The sequence below is a fragment of the Rhinatrema bivittatum genome, chromosome 7 (assembly GCF_901001135.1).
Source record: "Rhinatrema bivittatum chromosome 7, aRhiBiv1.1, whole genome shotgun sequence".
NCBI classification, from domain to species: Eukaryota; Metazoa; Chordata; class Amphibia; order Gymnophiona; family Rhinatrematidae; genus Rhinatrema; species Rhinatrema bivittatum.
This window is the reverse complement of record NC_042621.1, coordinates 100568082-100585419: the sequence shown is the minus strand read 5'-3', so window position 1 is coordinate 100585419 and position 17338 is coordinate 100568082. Positions and strand designations below refer to the sequence as shown.

General features: G+C 44.9%; 2 protein-coding genes across 8 annotated transcripts in view; one reads left to right on the top strand and one right to left on the bottom strand.

The window, feature by feature from the left end:
- The window catches only part of LOC115095308 (transmembrane protein 170A), an 87818-nt gene extending 71593 nt beyond the window's left edge, over positions 1–16225 (bottom strand). For 3 of the 5 annotated variants that reach the window (XM_029608806.1, XM_029608808.1, XM_029608809.1), the window contains exon 1: positions 15937–16074. Coding sequence is in view for 2 of the 5 variants with exons in the window: in XM_029608812.1 (XP_029464672.1) it covers positions 15937–16078 (142 nt within the window). In the remaining 3 variants the exon portion in view is untranslated. Of the gene's footprint in view, positions 1–15936 lie in introns of all 5 variants that reach the window. The other 2 variants (XM_029608812.1, XM_029608811.1) reach the window with 2 other exon arrangements.
- Positions 16226–16424: 199 nt separating this feature from the next.
- CFDP1 (craniofacial development protein 1) overlaps positions 16425–17338 on the top strand; it is a 210633-nt gene continuing 209719 nt past the window's right edge. For 2 of the 3 annotated variants that reach the window (XR_003857743.1, XM_029608804.1), the window contains exon 1: positions 16425–16617. Coding sequence is in view for 2 of the 3 variants with exons in the window: in XM_029608804.1 (XP_029464664.1) it covers positions 16545–16617 (73 nt within the window). In the remaining variant the exon portion in view is untranslated. The remainder of the gene's footprint in view (positions 16618–17338) is intronic. The other variant, XM_029608805.1, reaches the window with a different exon arrangement.

The window sequence follows — 17338 nt, the reverse complement described above, 5'->3', positions numbered from 1 at the left end:
CCAAATCTGCACATAGGCCAAGGAAATGAAGACCTTTCTAGCTCTTATCAAGGTGGAAATCATTGTTGCAGAGTAATCACGTTTCAGCAAGCGAGCCCTGTCAAGGACTATACCGTAAGACAAAATCAAGTTGGATCTTCATGATGGACAGGCTTCTGCTGCAACAGGTTCCTGTGTGCCGGAAGTCGAAGAGGCGAATCCAACAGGAACCTCCGCAGTTCTGCACGCCACAGTCTCCTGGGTCAATCTGGAGCAACCAAGAACACCATTCCTCCGTGGTGTTCGATCTTTTGAATCAGTCTGCCCAACATGGGCCATGGAGGAAAGGCATACAGCAACTTGTCTTCTGGCCATACCTGCACTAGGGCATTGATCCCCAATGACCTCAGATCTCTTCTGCGGCTGAAGAATCGCAAAAAACTTACTCAGTGCGCAAAGTTGCCAACACATCCAGGGGAGAATCCAGTGATCCCGAATTAGCTGAAACTCATCTGACAATGCCCACTCTCCTGGGTCCAGACTCTCCCTGCTGAGAAAGCCTGTTCTTATGTTGTCTTAGCCTGTGATGTGCAAGGCTGAGATCATCTGGAGAAGCACCTCTTCCCATTCCATAAGATGACCTATTTTCTGCAATACTTGCTGGCTCTTGGTACCTCCCTGCCAATTGATTTAGGCCACAGTCGTTGCATTGTCTGACATTACGCAGACCGAGCAACCCTGCAGCCTGTTGCTGAACCGTAAACATGCCAACCGGACGCCCTGGCCTCCAGGCGATTGATGTTCTGGAGAAACTCTCTGCACTCCAGCACCCTTGTACTGTCAGCTCCTAAAGGTGAGCTCCCCACCCAAGAAGACTTGCATCCATTGTCTGGAAGGGATAGCAAAACTCCCTTCCATAGATGATCCGCCTACAGCCAACACTGCAGTTGGAAGAGGACTTCCATCGCAGGTGGACTCAAATCAAATAGTCCTAAAACTGCGGATTCCACAGAGAAAGTAGGGAGTGATGAGGATGCATATGCGCCCTCGCCCATGGTACCACTTCCAGGGTCGTTGCCGTTAAGTCAAGGATCTGCAGGTAAAACCATACGTTGGGCATAGAATGTTCAACAACAGATGGAGTTAAGCTAGCAACTTCTGGATTCGAGCTTCCAGCAGGAACACCTTGGCCTGCTTTGTGTCGAACTGAATCCCCAGACATTCCAGCAACTGAGTAGGCTGAAGATTGCTCTTGGCTAGGTTCACCACCTGGCTGAGCTCCCGCAACAGGGAAATCATCTTGGAATCTTCAGGCAGCTCTCTTCCAGTGACTTGGCACGAATCAGCCAAATCAACTCTACTGCAACTACCACCATTACCTTGGAACAGGTTTGGGGAGTGATGGCCAGACCAAGGGCAGTGCCCGAAACTGAAAGTGGTGTCCCAGAACTGCGAACCGCAGGAAGCATTGATTTTCTAGAAGGATGAAAATGTGGAGATACGCCTCTGACAGATCCAGAGAAGTAAGAAATTCCCCTGACTGCACGGCTATTATGGAGCGCAATGTCTTCATGCGAAAATGCTTCACTTGCAGATGGCGATTAACGCCTTTGAAGTCCAGGATGGGACGAAAAGAGCCCTTCCTTCTTGGCACAACGAAATAATGGAAAAATCGCCCCATATTTTCTTGTGACGTGGGCACTGGGACCACAGCCCTCATACTGAGGAGCCTTGCCATTGCATTTTCCACTGCCTTTTTTTCTTTTTTGTGGCAAGTGGCAGGGAGACACCATGAACACGTCCCGAGGAACACTGCGAAACCTCAGCACATATTCCTCTCGTATCATCTCAGGACCCATTCATCCAATGTGATTTTGACCCACCTCTGATAAGAGAGAAGAAGCACCGCCTATTTCCTGTTCCCAGGGGTGGGTCGGCAAACCTTCATTGGGAGGATCCACTACCCGAGCCTGCAACTCTTCTGGGTTGTTAGGGACGAAAAGACTGAGACCCACCGAAGAATCGAGTCCTCTGAAGCTCGCACCTCTACAGGGTTGAAAACACTTGGATCCTCTAGCATGCCCTCTCATGTGAAGATAGCGCTGTGCCTGCTTCTTATTCTCTGGCAAACGATGAACCAGAGATTTGCCCCACTTACTGGAAAGTTTCTCCAACTCGCAACCAAACAAAAGCGAGCCATTAAGGGGCAATTTGGTGGGGTTGGCCTTGGAGATCACATCAGCCAATTAATTTCTCAACCATATCTGATGCCTGGCTGCTACTATTGAAGCCACCCCTCTAGCTGAAGTGTGGACCAAAACACAGCCCATCTCCTTCAAGAAGGCAGCAGCTGGTTCCACAACTACACTGGAGCTTACCCCCAGAGTCAACAACCTCCTGGGAGAGAAGCAAACAAGAGCGAGACACCAAGGAACAACAAGAAGCGATCTGCAAGGTAATTGCCACTGTTTCAAACGCTCGCTTAAAGACAGTCTCAATCCTTTTAGCATGAGCATCCTTCAAGGCCGCTTCTCCTTCCACGGGAATAGTGATCCGCTTGGAGACTGCGCACACAAGTGCATTTCCACCTTGGGAAAAACATAAGCACACTCTTACCATTGGATCCAGAGGGTACAGGCCTTCCAAAATCCAACCCCATTTGACAATAGCTTCTGGAGCGCCCCACTCAAGATCAATTAATTCTTGAATGGCCTCCATCACAGGGAAAATACAAGAGGCTTTATGCAAGGAAACCAAAATGGGATTTCTCTTTGGCTCACACACTGAATCTGCCCCAGGAACTCCAAGCAATTTTCAAGGTTGGGGAAATCAGAGCTGGGAGTTCATCCCTATGAAAAAACTGCAACATAGTTCCATATGTTCACCATCCTCAAGAGATGCAGGATCGGTGTCATCATCTGTGCTATCCGGATCTCCATCCAGAGGACACGCTGCTGCTTCAGGAGAACTCCGGGCCCAACAAAAAAAATCCAGGCAAGGTTTTCACCCTGCACCTCTGCTCTAGGAGCATGGGACAGGGCAGAGGACTGATCCTGAAGAAAGGACTGCAACTCCTGGAAAAATTCTACCCATGAAAAAATAGAAGCATCCAGACCAGGAGGGACCTGAGGTGTACTCACTGAGCTATCTTCCCCTGCTGAGAAACCAGTTAGGGGAGTTCCAAAATCAGGCACCCCACGTGAAAAGTCTTTACCCAGACCCACATCCGGCTGGGAAGATCCAAGCTTAGTGAAATCAGAGGAAGACAATTCACCCTGAGCCTCCAAACAGCGCTGGCACAAATCAGCAGGCACTCCTAGCTGAGATGCTCAAAGAGAAAGATGCTTAGGCTTCTTAGGCACAGGCGCTATTGATGGCAGACAATGAGTCGAGCAGCGGCTGGAGGTGTGTGTCTAGTTGGGTTTTGGTTTTTTTTTTGAGATAGGCACTCAACTAGGCGCCTAGAAATTATGGGGTAGATTTTATAAATGTAGACACAGGCGTACTTTTCTTCGTGCACCAGGCGCGAACAAAAGTACGCTGGATTTTATAAGATACGCACGTATCTTATAAAATCCGGGGTCGGCATGCGCAAGGGGGTGCACATTTGTGCAACCTGCAGTCGCCGAGCCCAGCGCGCGCTGCCTGTTCCCTCCGAAATCGGAGCGGCCTCAGAGGGAACTTTCCTTCCGCCTCCCCTCACCTTCCCTTCCCCCACCTAACCCACTCCCCCGGCCCTATCTAAAACCCCCCCCCCCCACCTTTGTTGGCAGATTTACGCCTGCGGAAAGCAGGAGTAAATCTGCGCGCGCCAGCAGGCTGCTGGCGCGCCATCACCCAACCCGGGGGCTGGTCCGGAGGCCTCGACTATGCCCCCGGGCCCGCCACCGAAACGCCACGTCACTCGCGGCCTGCCCCTGAAACACCCCCGACACGCCCCTCCATGCAAGCCCCGGGACTTACGCGTGTCCCGGGGCTTGCGTGCGCCGCCGAGCCTATGCAAAATAGGCTCGGCGCACGCGGGGGGGGGGGTTTGGGGTAGGTTTTCGGGGGGGGGGTACACACGTACCCCTTTGAAAATCTACCCCTATGCGTCCAACACTTAGGCGGCCAAAAATTAAGTGCACAAAAAAACTTAAGTGTACAGTACCATTTGTGTGCATAGGTAAGCGCACGGCCACAATATGTCACTTAATGTGGGCGCACAGACTACAAGGCCCCACTATGTACCCAAAAACTGGGCACACAACCTGAATGCACAGCAAGACGCACATGCCGGCCTGACAATCCTGTAGAGGGGAGCCTTAGAAAGCATGCGAAAATTTGTTGCGGCCTACCACACTGTGCGCAGCGAAAAGCCTCGGAGCAGGACCTAGCCTAAGGAGGTTGCTCAACCTGCCAGGCTGCCCACCTCCCTCAACCTCCCATGGAGTGGAACGAAAGTCAGACCTGCGTACAGAGCACAGAGACCAGGGGAGAAGGAAACCCTGTACAACATAAAACCTCCTGCTAAGTCTCTGTATCTATCCTTTTCTTTTTTTAAACTTATCACAGCTCATCTGTACCTGGCTGAGCACAGAGACTGTCTCCGGCTGTGGGGGGAGAGGGCATGAGCCATCACCGCCACGCTTGGCTTTCTGCGACCGCTGGCTTTCAGCTGCTCAAGCAGCTAAGTACACGCTGGCAAAACCAGCTACTGGACCAAGGTACACATCTGAGGGACCACGAAAATCACCTCAGGAATTCTCAACTGGAGGAGGGACCATTTGGTATCACTGCAGGAGAGCGGGGCAAATTTTATCCTTAATTCTCCTGTATTTTAAAATGAAGAAATCCCCAGTGGGGAGATGCTTGTCCACCATCTGCTAGAGACGGAGAATACAGGCAGGCTGATCTCACTGCAGGGGTGTATATACTGTGACATCAATTTACTCCATCTCCATCTGCTGGTAGGAATGCATAATCCACTTGTTCTGGATTCATCTGACTGGATGCTGAAGAAACAAAATATTTCAAAAGATCTTGATACAGAAATGGAATAAATATATGTAAATCAATCATACTGCAATCATCAAGGAAATACATCTTTAAGATTCACGATCATAAATCAGTAAAATAGGGGAATCAATGCCTGGAGATAGGATGTAAAGGGAAACATTAAAAAGTAATAAAATTAAAAAGGTTCAACTCCTAACGTAACAATTGGGAGATTTTACACAGCTGGGAGTACAGTATCAGCTCAGCTGACTCACAGTATGGTCAAGACTCCTAGTGCTAGAACAGACACTTTTTTCTACTCAGGATGATCCACAGCCCACTTGAAAGGGCCTAAGCTCTTCTGTAAAGAATAGGCAAAAATTGTAGCATTGCACTGTATGAAGTTGTTAGACACTTATTCTGAATTACTCAAGGCTGTTACTGCTGCAGAAGAGGCTTCCACCAAGTACTGAGTCAAGGGGTGTCAAGACTTAATGTAATCAAAACTTTTTGCTTTTTTATTCTTAATCACTTTTGGAATATTTCTATCATTGTTCTTTCACGATGAAGAGATCCGTGAAGCAAACTCCTACTTTAATATATTTTGGATTTTTTAGACAGCAGAATGTGAAAAATGTATAAGGGTGTGAAGACTTTTACAAGGCACTGTAATTAACCAGCACTAATATTCCATGTTGTAACACTTACCTCACCAGTCTTCATCCTGAATAGCCTTATGTTTTCCTCTCTTCTCCCTACTGCTCTAAAACATTAGGAATATACGTGGCCTAGTGTAGTGCTTCTAAACCCGTTTTATGTCATGGCATACTCTCCAGTTTGCTTATCTTCATGGCACCCCAAACAAAATTTTGCACAATCCTTTTCTGTTACTGTCTCCCCCCATTTCCTGCAAGCCTCTTTCAACTCTCCACAGCTCACAAGATTCCCTCTTTACTCCCTCCAGCCAGAAGGGGGCAGCATTTCTTACCTGATCTGCCAGCTTTATTCTGACGTTTGAATGTGCGGTGTGGGTGGGTTGTGCAAGACCCTGTACTTTTAAATTTGAGATTGGAGCTAGTGGGAGGTAGACAGGAGGAAAGGCAAAAATGATTGAGCTGGGGCTGCTAGTACTGAAGCCCATCAAGGACTTTGCCACAGCACATTGCATCTGGGTCAGAAGTGCTGGCCCTAGTGAGTAGCACACTGGATTCCATTTCAGGGAATGTTCCAGTAGGCAAGCTCACGTGCCACCTACTCTACAAAAACTTAGACAAGTTACTTTCTCTCTCTGTGCTTGTGGAACCCAGGCATTTGTCTAACCAGACTTCCCTATCCACCCCAGGAGCTCTGAAAAACAAACAAACAAACCCTAAAACATGAAATTGCTAACCTGTTACTAATAATCTGTAACCTTTCATTTTAAAAAACAGCCACAATTCCTGAAGACTGGAAGGTGGCCAATGTGATGCTGATTTTTTTTTTTTTTTTTTAAAAGGGCTTCAGGGATGATCCGGTGAACCATAAATCGGAGCCAGGCAAAATGGTAGAAGCCATTCTTACAAAACAAAAAGCTTAACAGGGAAGTGTCAACCACGGTTTTAGCAAGGAAAAGTCTTGTCTTACCAAACTTTTACAATTTTTTGATGGTTAAATAAACATGGAGATAAAAAGGTGAGCTGGTGGATATAGTATATTTGGACTTTTAGAAGGCATTTGACATTAGTCCTCCTTGAGAGACACCTCAGGACACTAGAAAATCATGGGCTAGGAGGAAGGGTACTATTGAGGATGGTGATTGGTTAAAAGGGTGGAAACAGAGGGTAGGACTAAATGGTCAGTTTTCCAAATGGAGAAAAGTCATTAGTGGAGTACCATAGGGATGGTACTGGGACCTGTGCTGTTTATCATATATTCATAAATGATTAGGGAAAGGGAACAACGTGTGAGGTGATCAAATTTGCAGATGGCACAAAATTATTCAAATTTGTTAAAATGGCAGTTGACTGTGAGGAACTGCAGAAAGACCTTGTGAGATTGGGCAACTGAAAGGAAGATGAAATTTAATGTAGTAAAGTGCAAAGTGATGCAAATAGGGAAAAATAATCCCAACTACAGGTACACGATGCTGGATTCTGTGTTGAGAGTCATTACCAGGAAAAAGATCTTTGATTCCTTGTGGACAATATGTTGACATCCTCGGCTCAGTGCGTAGCGGCAGTCAAAAGAAAAGCACATAGTATGTTAGGAATGATCCAAAAAGGAATTGAGAATAAAATGGAAAAATTTCATATTGCCTCTGTTTCAAGTCACACCTTGAGTGCTATGTGCAGTTCTGGTCCCCCCCATCTCAAGAAAGACATAACGAAATAGAAAAAGGTGCAGAAGAGGGAGACAAAATGATAAAGGGGATGGAATATCTCTTTTATGATGAGAGGCTACGCAAGTCAGGAAGAGAGACACAGCTAAGAGTGAACACGATAGAAGTTTATAAAATCAGATTAGGGTGGAATGGGTAAGAGATGGTTATTTACCCTTTCATGCCATGAAACTAACAACCAGCAGATTCAAAACGAAAAAATCATAGAAAGTGCTTGTGCACTGGGTGAAAAAGGAAACTGTACAAGCTCTTGCCAGAGGTCGGGAGTAAGAGGACTAGCTTAGTGAGATTTAAGAGAGGTTTGGACAAGTTCCTGGAGGAAAAGTCCATAACACATTACTAGCAGATAAAGAAAGCCATTGCTATCCTTGGGAGGGAGTAACAGAAATTAGATCTACTTTATGGGATCTGGGATCCAATCTTGCGATCTGGACTGGCCACTGTCAGAGGCTCATGGACCTCAGTGTGACCCAGCATGGCAATTCTTATGTTCTTAGGTAATTAAGCGTTATTACCACACCCAGTCTTCATGCTGTGTACCTGGCAATATGTGCCTTGAACCCCAAATAACAAACACCAAAACCCCAACAGAAACTGGGAATTAAAGGGAACTCAGGAGAGGTGGAAACATTTTTGGAAAACTTGGGTAGCAAGTCCAACTGCTTTAGGAGTAAAGACTTTATAGTTTGTTTAAATGTCTCTTTTATAAGTCCTCATTTTTTTCTTTTTTCACTTTCTCCTGTCCCCTCTAGCCTCTCATTTTCCGTGGCCAGCCCACAGCAGCTGCCCTCCCATCTGCATGATCCTGGCTCCTCTCTGGCCTGCCCAGTCCCAGCTCGGTTCCTCACCCACCAGCTGATGGTAACAGCAGCTCCTTGCCTACTTAGGGCCGCCGTCCCCCAGGTGTCAGATTTTAAGTGCCTGGGTGACCATGGGCTCTCCTTTTTAAAGCAGTAAAGCCTGCAGCAGACATATTTCGATGTATTAAAATTACCTTCATCACCTCCCAGAAGATGTTTTCTGTATTTCTTGCCTCACCCATGAAGACCAGCAAGAACTGTTATGTGAGGCTGATGAACATCTTTTTTCCCCCATCCTGCTATCCCTTTGTGTGCTAGGTGGATGGATATAATCAATTCTGTGCTGCCAAATAATCCTGTTCTAGGAGAGGTGCAGGCTCAAGTTTCAGAGATGTAAAAATCAAGACATTTGATATCCATTTCTTCTCCCTGATGCGCACTGCTGCTGATTAAGCAGCACTTTTTCCATCATCATCATTATATATATAAATACGCTCAGCATTGTCTCTGTCTACTGGCAGTGCAGGGATACGCATGTACAGCCTCCAACCACCAAGGTGAATTTTAATCTTACCTGATCATTTTCTTTTCTTGAGTTCTGTCAGTCCAGTAATTACATATGGGAATTTTCCCCTCCATAGTTACTGTAGACAAAGGATATAAATTTTTCTTCTTTGTGATATTACATCCTGTTATAAAGGGATGTGTGGCCTAAGACAGTTGCCACACATCTGTCATAGCAGAAAATAGACAACTATCTTCTACAGTTTTAAGGTGCAAACCAGAAATCAAGAATGCCCTGGAGAGCAGGCGAGAAATATCCCCCGATGATTCGTTCTTGCTCTATAGATAATCAATATATCTGTGCTCAATATATGTACAACAAAAAGGCCTTTTTTTTTTTTTTTTTTTTTAAATAAAAGGAATATACAGAGTTTAGGATTTCTATCCCCTTTGAGGATATAAAAAATGGACAGACTGAAAGAGAAGCAAGCACGTAGCTTTGTGCCACGCTAAAAATGACAGCACTGAATCCTTGGGCAGCTTTGAACTGGTCTAGCAGGATTCAAGGAAAGGAAGCTACCAGGCAAGATTACATTTCACCTTCCTTATCTTCTTGCTAGACCAGTCATTACATATGGAACGAACCAAAGCTGCTACTCCCTCAGGCAGGAGGAAGAGGGCGCTGCTCTAGGGATGCTTGTTCCAAAGGCTGCATCCCCCCTTGCCCTTACTTCCAATCTGTAATGTTTGGTCCATGGGGGCAGGGATGACCGGGTGGCCACCCTACAGTTGTCCTCCGAGACTGCTGTAGTTGGTGTGTGGCCTCCGGGAAAGATGGCCGCCTGAGCTCTAACTCTCCCCAAGCTATTTTTTAGCAGAACTGCCACACTTCCCACTTGTGGTTCGCTAACAGGGTGCCTCCTGCGACTGCCTATTGCTTGCTGACTGCGACGAAGAAAAAAAGGCACGGATTTTAGGCAATTTTCATATGTGAAATCGACATCTGAGGATGCAGAGCCTGGATCAATGGCTGAGGCCGGGGACATGAGCGACATGGCTATTGAGGAGCCAGCGCCTAGCGGCGTATCAGAAGGGCAGACATCAGACTTATCGACTCAGTCAGAATTTCACCAATGGTTCTGCAATTTACATCGGGATATGTGCGGAAACAAATAAGAGCTGATAGCCTTAAATATCTGAAATGATAAAGGTCTTGTCAGAGCTAGGACGCTGTGTAAATGAGTGCCTAGATACACAAACGGATAAATGGGAGAAGCTGCAATCTCTATGTGGAGGTCTAACTTCGGAGAATCTAGAGCTGCGGGTGAAAACTGAAGATTTAGAAAACAGCAATCGTAGACGTAATCTCCAATTTTGGGGAGTCCTGGAGACCGACGATTATAAGGATTGCCATGCTGTAGTGAAAAATTTGTGTGCCTTTCTTCTGAGCCAGGGCCAAAAATTTGACCAGCTGGATAAGCTGCTCAAGATAGAACTGGAAAGGGTGCATCAAGCAGTTGGCCCTAAGTGGGGAATAAACCCCGGGACATAGTGGCATGCTTTCATCGGTTCCCAATTAAAGAACAGGTTCTTTCTGAGGCCAGAAAACAGCCATTGTGGCTCTGGGAATCCCATACTATCTGTTTTTTGCAGGTCTTTCTCCAGTCACCATTGAAAAGAGCGGATTTTAAAGAAAGAAAGTCACTGCGGCTCTCTGGAAGGAGGGGATATTTCCATTTGGGCTAGCTATGACTATCTGGGGCATAACCTCTAGAGTGAGCAACATGGAGGAGGTGGAGGCCATTTTGGTAGAAGCAGGCTTCATGGCTGTGAAAGTTTCTTCTCCAGGCAACCTGGCAGTTCTCCAGAAAGATCTTCCAAAGTAGCAGCATGTGGGGAAAGGTGGACGGAGACTAAGAAGATACTCCGGGGCTCATACTCAACTAAGGACAGTAGAAAGGGTTAATTTGCTTATTTTATTTAAGTGGGGCTTGGTTTTGTACTCTTAGCCCTTGATTTTCTACTTTGGTGAAGGATTTGGGTTAGTATATATAATACATATGCTGACCGGTGGAATGTGTGCTTAAACATATATATTTTATTTCTGAATATTACCGCATTAAAGTATGGGAAGTCCTTTTTTAGCTCGGGGAGAATTGGACCTTTAGGTCAGGATGTTCTCTCCTACTGCAGCTGCAGTTCTGCTATGGAGCAATAGCAGATGGTTGGGGGTAGTGGGTGAGGATTGGGGAATGGATTTTTTCATTGTGATGCTGAGATGGCTGTGACATGTTGGGATACTTTTGAAGGTGCCTGGGGAAGCATAAAGGGCTCGGAGGGGGGGGGGAATTTTCCCTTTTCCTTATACTCCTTGCCGCCTATTTTCTCAGTCAGTCCATGATGGCTAACTTGCGCATTTTTTCCTTAAATGTTAAAGGACTGAATATCCCTTGCAAGAGACAACTTTTTAAGTCTGAATTATTGGATGCAAGGGCTACTATTGGGTTTGTTTTTTTTTTACAAGAAAAAATTAAAAACAAAACAAAAAAAAAAGCTGAGTACCTGGTAAAATGGTCTATTTTTCCCCTTCAGTTTTTTGCTGCAGCTACCAATGGAGGTAAATATATGGGAGTGGGGATTTGGTTCCACAAAGATTTTAAGGGGGGATTATTAAAGCTAGTCATGCAGATCTAATAGGTAGATATCTTTTGGTTAAATATGAATTGAAGGGAAAAATGTACTCGTTATTGAATGTTTTTGCCCCAAATACAGGTCAGGGAGAATTTTTTTCCACTCTCAGAATCTTGGTTAGAATCTGAAAGTGAGGGTTTTTTTTGATAGTGGCTGGGGCCTTTAACATGACCTGGATCCCAAAACCAGATAGTACGGGGAAAGATAATCAGAGATCCCATAAACATAGAGCCCAGCTTCGGAAAATGTTGAGGTCTCTGGACTTAATAGATATATGGCAACATCGATATCCTCAGGCTCGAAATGATTCCTTTTTTCTAATTCACATGTCAAATTCTTTCTAGTAGATAAAATGGTGGCCCAAAAGGTCTCTAAAATTGAGATTTGTCCAATTTCTTAGACCGATCATGCTCCTACTTGGTCGGATATTAAAATGTGGGAGGGAAGAGTTTGGGGGGGGGGGGGGTGCTAATGGAGACTTAATAAACCCTTTTAGGGGATGAGAATTTTTGTAATCAATTGGCTCATACTATCAGGGACTATGTAGCTTTGAATGATGTGGGGGATATTAATCCCTCTCCCCTTTGGGAAGGTTTAAAGGCTGTTATCAGAGGACATTTAAATTTCTATGTCAGCATATATTCAAAAGGCTAAATTAGCACAAAGGCAGAAGCTGATAAATGAATTATCGTCCTTGGGTCAGCAGCATAAGCATACATTGTTGCCCGGTATTTATAAGCAAACGTAGTCTTTAAGGGAAGAATTGCAGGCCTTAGAACGTATGAACCAGACTAAGCAGACTTATTTTGGAGTGGGGAAATAAGGCAAGTAGGCTATTGGCAGGCAAACTAAAACACAAAACAAAAACACATTTTCCCCAACATGTGATCACCAGAGTTAAATCTGAGCCTGAACAGTTGCTATCTCTCCTGGGAGATATCAAGCAAAGGTTATGCAATTCTATGGCGAGCTGTATATAGCTGATACCTCTATAACCATCAGTCAGATTGATGATTATCTGAATTCATTTGTCCTTCCTAACATTGGGGATGAGGAAAAAAGTTTTTGAAGCTGAAATAACAGCAGCTGAGGTCTCACAGGTGATTAAAGATTTAAAGGTAAACAAATCTCCAGGTTTAAATGGCTTTACTGTCTTATTCTACAAATAATTCTCCTCTACGTTTGTACCATTTCAACATAATTGGAACTATTCGTTAAGAGTGGGAAATATTTTGTCGGCAGGGGCCAACGTAGCCAGCATTACCATCCTGGCAAAGCCCGGCCGTGACCCGGCTCTCTGCGGCTGGTATAGGCCAATATCTTTGAAAAATGTGGATCTTAAGATCATGGCTAAAGTTTTAGCTAATAGATTGAATAGGGTTTTGGCTAAGTTGGTGCACCCAGATCAGGTGGGGTTCATCCCAGGGAGGATGGCAACAGATAACGTGCGCAAAATTGTGGACTTAATTGGTAGGTTAAAGAATCTCGCACTCCTCCTTGCGGTGGACGCCGAAAAGGCTTTCGATTTGGTGCACTGGCCTTTTTTGTTTCTGGTTTTGGAGGGGATGAACTTTGGTACTTTATTTCTTAGTTGGCTGAGGTAGTTCTATACTAATCCTATAGCCTGTGTGAAAGTTAATGGGTCATATTCCAGTAATTTCCATATCCAATGTGGGACGCAGCACGGGTGCCGTTTATCCTGCCTTATTATTTGCTCTGTTTTTACAGCTTTCTGCACTACAAATCCAGAAACAGGATGCGATCTCTGGGGGTTAAGGTGGGCGATGATATTGCTGATATTAAGGTGGGCGATGATATTGCTGATATTTTAATTTACTTTAATGGACCCTATCCCTTCCCCTTGGGGTGGCCATGACAGCCTTAGATGATTTTAGTAGGGTCTCAGGTTTCAAATTAAATATAGAGAAATCTGAATAGCTAAATCTTACCATGACTGAGGACCAACTTTCCAGGTTTTCGTTCAAATGGGCTACTCAAAGTATTACATATTTAGGGATCCGAATTAGCAGCTGCCTGGAGGATGTGCCTCCAGGCAGCTGCTAATTCGGCTTTGTTCGACTCTGGCTGTTTGAGTTGCATACGGCTGGGTTCAGGCACATGGTTGGGACCCCTTGCTGGGCTGTGGTGGGGGTCTCGGTTAGCGGCGGGATGCCGCTGGATTGCACAGGTTTGGTGGCCTGTGAAGGATCAGCTTGCTGGGGCGAGGCGGTTGATTCCTTGGGGTGGGTATTTATGTTCATTTGTTGGCTCTAGTGTTTGTTTAATAAAGCTGCGGCCTTCTTTGACTTCCAATTACATTGTCTGAGTTTTTATTTGGTGAATGTGTCATTGACAGGCGCTGAGAGAGAGGGGCCAGTAGTCCTGGCTGCCCTTATTATTTCTTTCGGAGAAGGTAGCTGCAACAATATCTTCTGTGATGACTTTAAAGTTCATTAAGGTTTGTATGGGAATCTGTAAATTTGTCAGATTTCCCTTTTGATAAAACATTAAACGTCAAACAGAAACTTTAAAATAATCCTACAACACTCAGGCAACCAATGAAGATCCTTAAGCAATGGAGAAATATGATCAAACTTTGAAGTGCTCATAATCATACTGGCAGCAGCATTTTGTAATAACTTCATTTGCTTTAAATTAGTCTCAGTTATGCCTAAGTATAAAGAATTACAATAGTTAATTTGTGACTGGACTAGGGCACATGATAGTAATGTTAGATCTGACATACATAAATAAGGTTTAAGCTTTCGAATCATCCATAAACTAAAAAAAGACCAATTTCGATAGACAAAATACCTGCTGTCAAGATTCATTCTCAGAATTTGTATCACCCCAACAAAAGGTATATCCAAATGTTTCATACATGGACTAATTTAACCATATGGCTTCTGATTTTGGTGGATTCGCCTGCAACTTATGTTCATGTACCCAGTTTACAATTTTATCTAAGCATAGATTAAACAGTCATTTCCAATACCAAATCTGAATTAAATGTTGCTAGTACTTGCACATCATCAGCATAAATATAACAACTAAAACCTTGTTCCTGTACAATCTTAGAAAGAGGAGCATGAAACAAATTACAAAGTAAAGATGATAAAACAGAGCCTTAAGGAACTCTGCAAGTAACTTCCTTTTGTGGACACACATTTCCTCAAGCTACAAAAAAACAACTACCGTTGAAGGATCTGAACCATTTCATAACAGTTTCTGTTATTCCCATCCCCTGCAAGCATGGCAACAAGTCTATGATCTACTGTATCAAATGCTGAGCTGCATAACAACATTCAGCCTATCCCATTTACCAAAAACAACAGACCTATCTTTGCACAAAAATGTTTATGAAACCCTGATTACCTCAGATGGAGGGCACTTACTTTTTTTGCAAAATCGCTAAGTTGTGCAGATACCACTTTTTCTATGACCTTCATTACAAAAGGAATATTTGATATTGGAAAATAATTTTTAGGATCATTAACATTCAAGGATTTTCTTTTAAGAATTGGATGCACTAATGATAGTTTTAAAGAAACATATCTGGCCAGTATCTATCTATACAAGCATTAACCATGGTCATTAAATGTTTGGTAAGCCCACATTTCTTATCCTTAAAAAACAGAAGGCATTGGATCAAGATTAGGAGGTGGAATTATTCAGAGATGCTAAAACTTTTCCCATGCCTATTTTCATAACTGGGCCATCCAACTATGTTGGCCCACCACAAACTTGGGTTTAGTCTCTTTTCCTGAGATATGCAAGATCTCAGACGTGTGTGTGTGTGTGCTCCCCATCTGTCCCTTTAATAATGTTTGTGTTTAGCATGCGATCTACACCAAAGTTTCTGGACACGACAGGGGATACAATAAGATATCGACGGAAAGATTTTGGAGGAGAGCTGTGTATTTCAGCGAATGTATATGCTGGAAATTAGGCTCTATTAGCTCAGTAGGGAACCTCTTGTTTTGACACAGTTTTATCAAAGCTCACAAATAACGTTCTGCAGAAATGTGCTAAAGCTTGGTAAAACAGGCTTCTAATCATTCAAATTTAACTAGCAACTGATTTTTTTTTCTAATATCGTTGCTTTAATAGGTAACAAAGCAGTATGCTACAAAATTGAATATATTGCACCAGGACAACTCTAGAAAAGAAAAAGCCTCAAGATTTTTAAAATATTTTCTAGTAAATTTAGTGCTTATGAAAGATGCTGGATTGACTGCTGTAGAGGAAGGCCTCTGTTTACCTCCAGATCAGGTACAGCAAAAGCAGGGCAAGCATTTTTTTTTTTTTTTTACACGGCCTTAACCTACTCTGGAAGGCCATCGGCAGGGGTGGTGGAGGGGTCAGCTCAGACTCGCTGCCTCTCTGCTCACACTGCCAAGGAAGGCTGCCAGTTGGTGACACACCGTGAGAACATTTTTTTCTGATGTGACCACTGTCGCCCGAGAACTGGATTAAAACCATCAACTCGTTTCCCACAGGTGGCCAAGCCGTAATACTAAATGCTTCCTAACTAGCCCACCTCTATCCCACCTCTCTGTCGCCAAATAAGCCAGGCACAAACGAAATGCTTCTGCTGCCCTCGCTTACCCGGGAAGGAGCAGAGAGCGCTGGTGTTGGGGCAGAGGGTGCCGTTCCCCACCCGGGGCACCAGTCGGAGGCTCAGGATCTGTTGCAGAAGCCCGGCGCCGACGTCGCTGCCGAGGCCTCCTTCAGCTCCACCGCCCTCCATGCCCCTGCCGCTGCTGCAGCCGCAGCAGCCATTCACGAAGCGCGCCGACTACCGAAGGAGGAAGCCCAGCGCCCCTCGGGTCCGATAGAAACTCGCAGGTCTCTGGCGAGCCCGACCCGCCTCCCCAGAGGTAAACAGAAACTTGCACCGCCCCTTCCTGCATGTCCCAATCAGTACCCGGCTCTAGGTCTGACAGATGGCTCTTTTCGCCTATCATTGCACATCGAGGGTCTGATAACTTTATTGGCATTACAATTTTACATGTGTTGCAAAAATGTTTCCATTCGCCACTCGGATCTGTTTGGCCGTACGGGGTGCCGTACTGAGCCAATCCTGCTCCGCACAGCACACAGACATTTGTACGGCACGGAAGTAAAACCCCCCCCCGATTCCATTACGTCACAATGCGCTTGCGTGGTGCAGCTCAGAGTTGGTTGGGATTTGAGATTTGTTTATTGCGATAAGGATGGCGATGGCCGGGTCTAACTCTGATTCTGAAGATTACTGCTCTTCTGAGGACGAGGACTACGTGCCTTCGGGTGAGTACTGGCCACTGGGATAACCTCTGAACGGATAAAGAGCCGGGACCTTGAGCCCCCTAAACCCGGGGAAAGAGGCAGGGATTTCACTGATGGTGTCTGCAGTAAGAGGGAGAGAGACTTGCTCAATGCTTGCGCGTCTAGTCTTTAGGGAGATACCTGTGCGCGGAAAGGGAGTTCTTTCCAGTATCTGGAAGGGCAACCAAAATGATAAAGGGGATGGAACAGCTCCCCTATGAGGAAAGGCTGAAGAGGTTAGGGCTGTTCAGCTTGGAGAAGAGACGGCTGAGGGGGGATATGATAGAGGTGTTTAAGACCATGAGAGGTCTTGATCGAGTAGATGTGGATCGGTTATTTACACTTTCGGATAATAGGAGAACTAGGGGGCATTCCATGAAGTTAGCAAGTAGCACATTTAAGACTAATCGGAGAAAATTATTTTTCACTGAACACACAAGCTCTGGCATTTGTTGCCATAGGATGCAGTTAGTGTAGCTGGGTTCAAAAAAGGTTTGGATAAGTTCTTGGAGGAGAAGTCCATTAACTGCTATTAATCAAGTTTACTTAGGGAATAGCCATTGCTATTAATTGCATCAGTATGCACCAACTAACCTCTTTCCCTTCACTAACAATTCTCCAACACCCACTGATTCAAGGGAAACCTTGCTCTGTGGTCTATTTTTGTATGGTGGCTCTGTTTAAGGATAACCAATTTTTAGTT